Source organism: Pterocles gutturalis, unplaced genomic scaffold (genome assembly GCF_000699245.1).
Source record: "Pterocles gutturalis isolate BGI_N339 unplaced genomic scaffold, ASM69924v1 scaffold7870, whole genome shotgun sequence".
Lineage (NCBI taxonomy): Eukaryota > Metazoa > Chordata > Aves > Pterocliformes > Pteroclidae > Pterocles > Pterocles gutturalis.
The window spans coordinates 4,933-6,892 of record NW_010145741.1 but is presented as its reverse complement, the minus strand read 5'-3'; the positions used below and the strand labels follow the sequence as shown (position 1 = coordinate 6,892).

Sequence of the window (1,960 nt, the reverse complement as noted above, 5' to 3'; positions counted from 1 at the left end):
GCGGGGGATGGCACCCACTGGGGTGTGGCACCCATGGGGACACGTCACCTATGGAGGTCCACCAGCCCATCGATCTTCTCCTCAGGCCATGGGGACACATCACCCATGGGGACACGTCACCCGTGGAGGTCCACCAGCCCATGGATCTTCTCCTCAGGCCATGGGGGCATGTCACCCATGGGACATGTCACCCATGGGGTCCCATCAACCATGGGACACGTCACCCAAGGGACATGTCACCTACTGGGACACGTCACCCATGGGGTCCCATCAACCGTGGGACACGTCACCCAAGGGACATGTCACCGACTGGGACACGTCACCCATGGGACACGTCACCTGTGGAGGTCCACCAGCCCATGGATCTTCTCCTCAGGCCATGGGAACACGTCACCCATGGGGACACGTCACCCATGGAGGTCCACCATGGGACCCACCACCCCCATGGATCTTCTCCCAACTCCAAACCCAACCACTTCAAGCCCCAACGTCCCTTTTCCATCCACTTCTGGTGCCACCAAGATGCCACCCCAGATGTCCCCACCACGGGGTGTCCCCCACCACCGGTTGTCCCCCACCCATCCTCACCCTCTTGCTGCTCTGGGTGTTGATGAAGGTCAGGTCCTCCATGGTGAGGATGATCTTGTTGGGTCCCTTCATCAGCTGGGCCTGTTGAATACGGCGTCTGGAGGGGACACAGAAGCTGCTGAGATGCCACCAAGATGTCCCCAAAGGTCACCCACCAGGAGGTGGTGGCACCCACCTGATGAAACAAGCCAGGGCGGCTCCTCCGGCCACCAGGGTGGAGATGAGGAGGAACATGAGGAGGATGAAGGTGGCGTCCAGGCCTGTGGTGGAGACAAGGATGGGGGGGATGAAGGGGTGGCATGGGCCACCAGGACCTCCTGTGGTGGCCCGTGGCCACCTAGAAGTCCAAGGACACCCGTGGGGGCCTATGAGGCTGGTTGTGGCCATGGAGGTCCACCATGGTCTTCTCGGGTTGGCAATGGCCACCAAGAACTTCTTGTGGCCATGGAGGTCCACCATGGCCACCTGTGGCCACCAGGGATTTCTTGTGGCCATGGAGGTCCACCATGGTCACCTGTGGCCACCAAGGACTTCTTATAGTCATGGAGGCCGACCATGGCCACCTTTGGTCAACCATGGCCACCAAGGACTTCTCATGGCCACAGAAGCTCACTATGGCCACCAAGGACTTCTAATGGCCACAGAAGCCCACCATGGCCACGGACGCCCACCATGGCCACCTTTGGTCATCCATGGCCACCAAGGACTTTTTTATGGTCATGGAAGCCCACCATGGCCACCTTTGGCCACCAATGGCCACCAAGGGCTTCTGATGGTCATGAAGGCCCACCATGGCCACCAAGGACTTCTGATGGTCGTGGAGGCCCACCATGGCCACCAAGGGCTTCTCATGGCTACAGAAGCCCACCATGCCCACCAAGGACTTCTGATGGTCATGGAAGCCCACTGTGGGCACCAAGGACTTCTGATGGTCACGGAAGCCCACCATGGCCACCAAGGACTTTTTTATGGTCACGGAAGCCCACCGTGGCCACCAAGGGCTTCTCATGGCCACAGAAGCCCACCATGGCCAGCAAGAGCTTCTTATGGTCATGGAGGTCATTCATGGCCACCAAGGACTTCTGATGGTGGCTTTCTCAGGGCCCCGGAAGCCAACCTTGGCCACCAAGGGCTTCTCATGGCCACAGAAGCCCACCATGGCCACCAAGAACTTCTTATGGTCATGGAGGTCCACCATGGCCACCTTTGGCTACCAATGGCCACCAAGGACTTCTGGTGGTCATGGAAGCCCACCAATGGCCACCAAGGGCTTCTCATGGCCACGGAAGCCCACCATGGCCACCAAGGGGTTCTCATGGCCATGGAAGCCACCATGGCCAACCGGGGGCCCCAAGGGAGCCCCCCCTCACCC

At 60.1% G+C, this 1,960-nt stretch overlaps 1 protein-coding gene across 1 annotated transcript in view; it reads right to left on the bottom strand.

Annotated features, from left to right (window-relative positions):
* Positions 1 to 588: 588 nt before the first annotated feature.
* LOC104470523 (retinal guanylyl cyclase 2-like) overlaps positions 589 to 1,960 on the bottom strand; it is a gene marked incomplete at its 3' end in the record, with an annotated part of 4,904 nt that continues 3,532 nt past the window's right edge. The window contains 2 exon segments of the mRNA XM_010085478.1: positions 589 to 685; positions 764 to 953. Coding sequence (XP_010083780.1) covers positions 589 to 685; positions 764 to 953 — 287 coding nt within the window.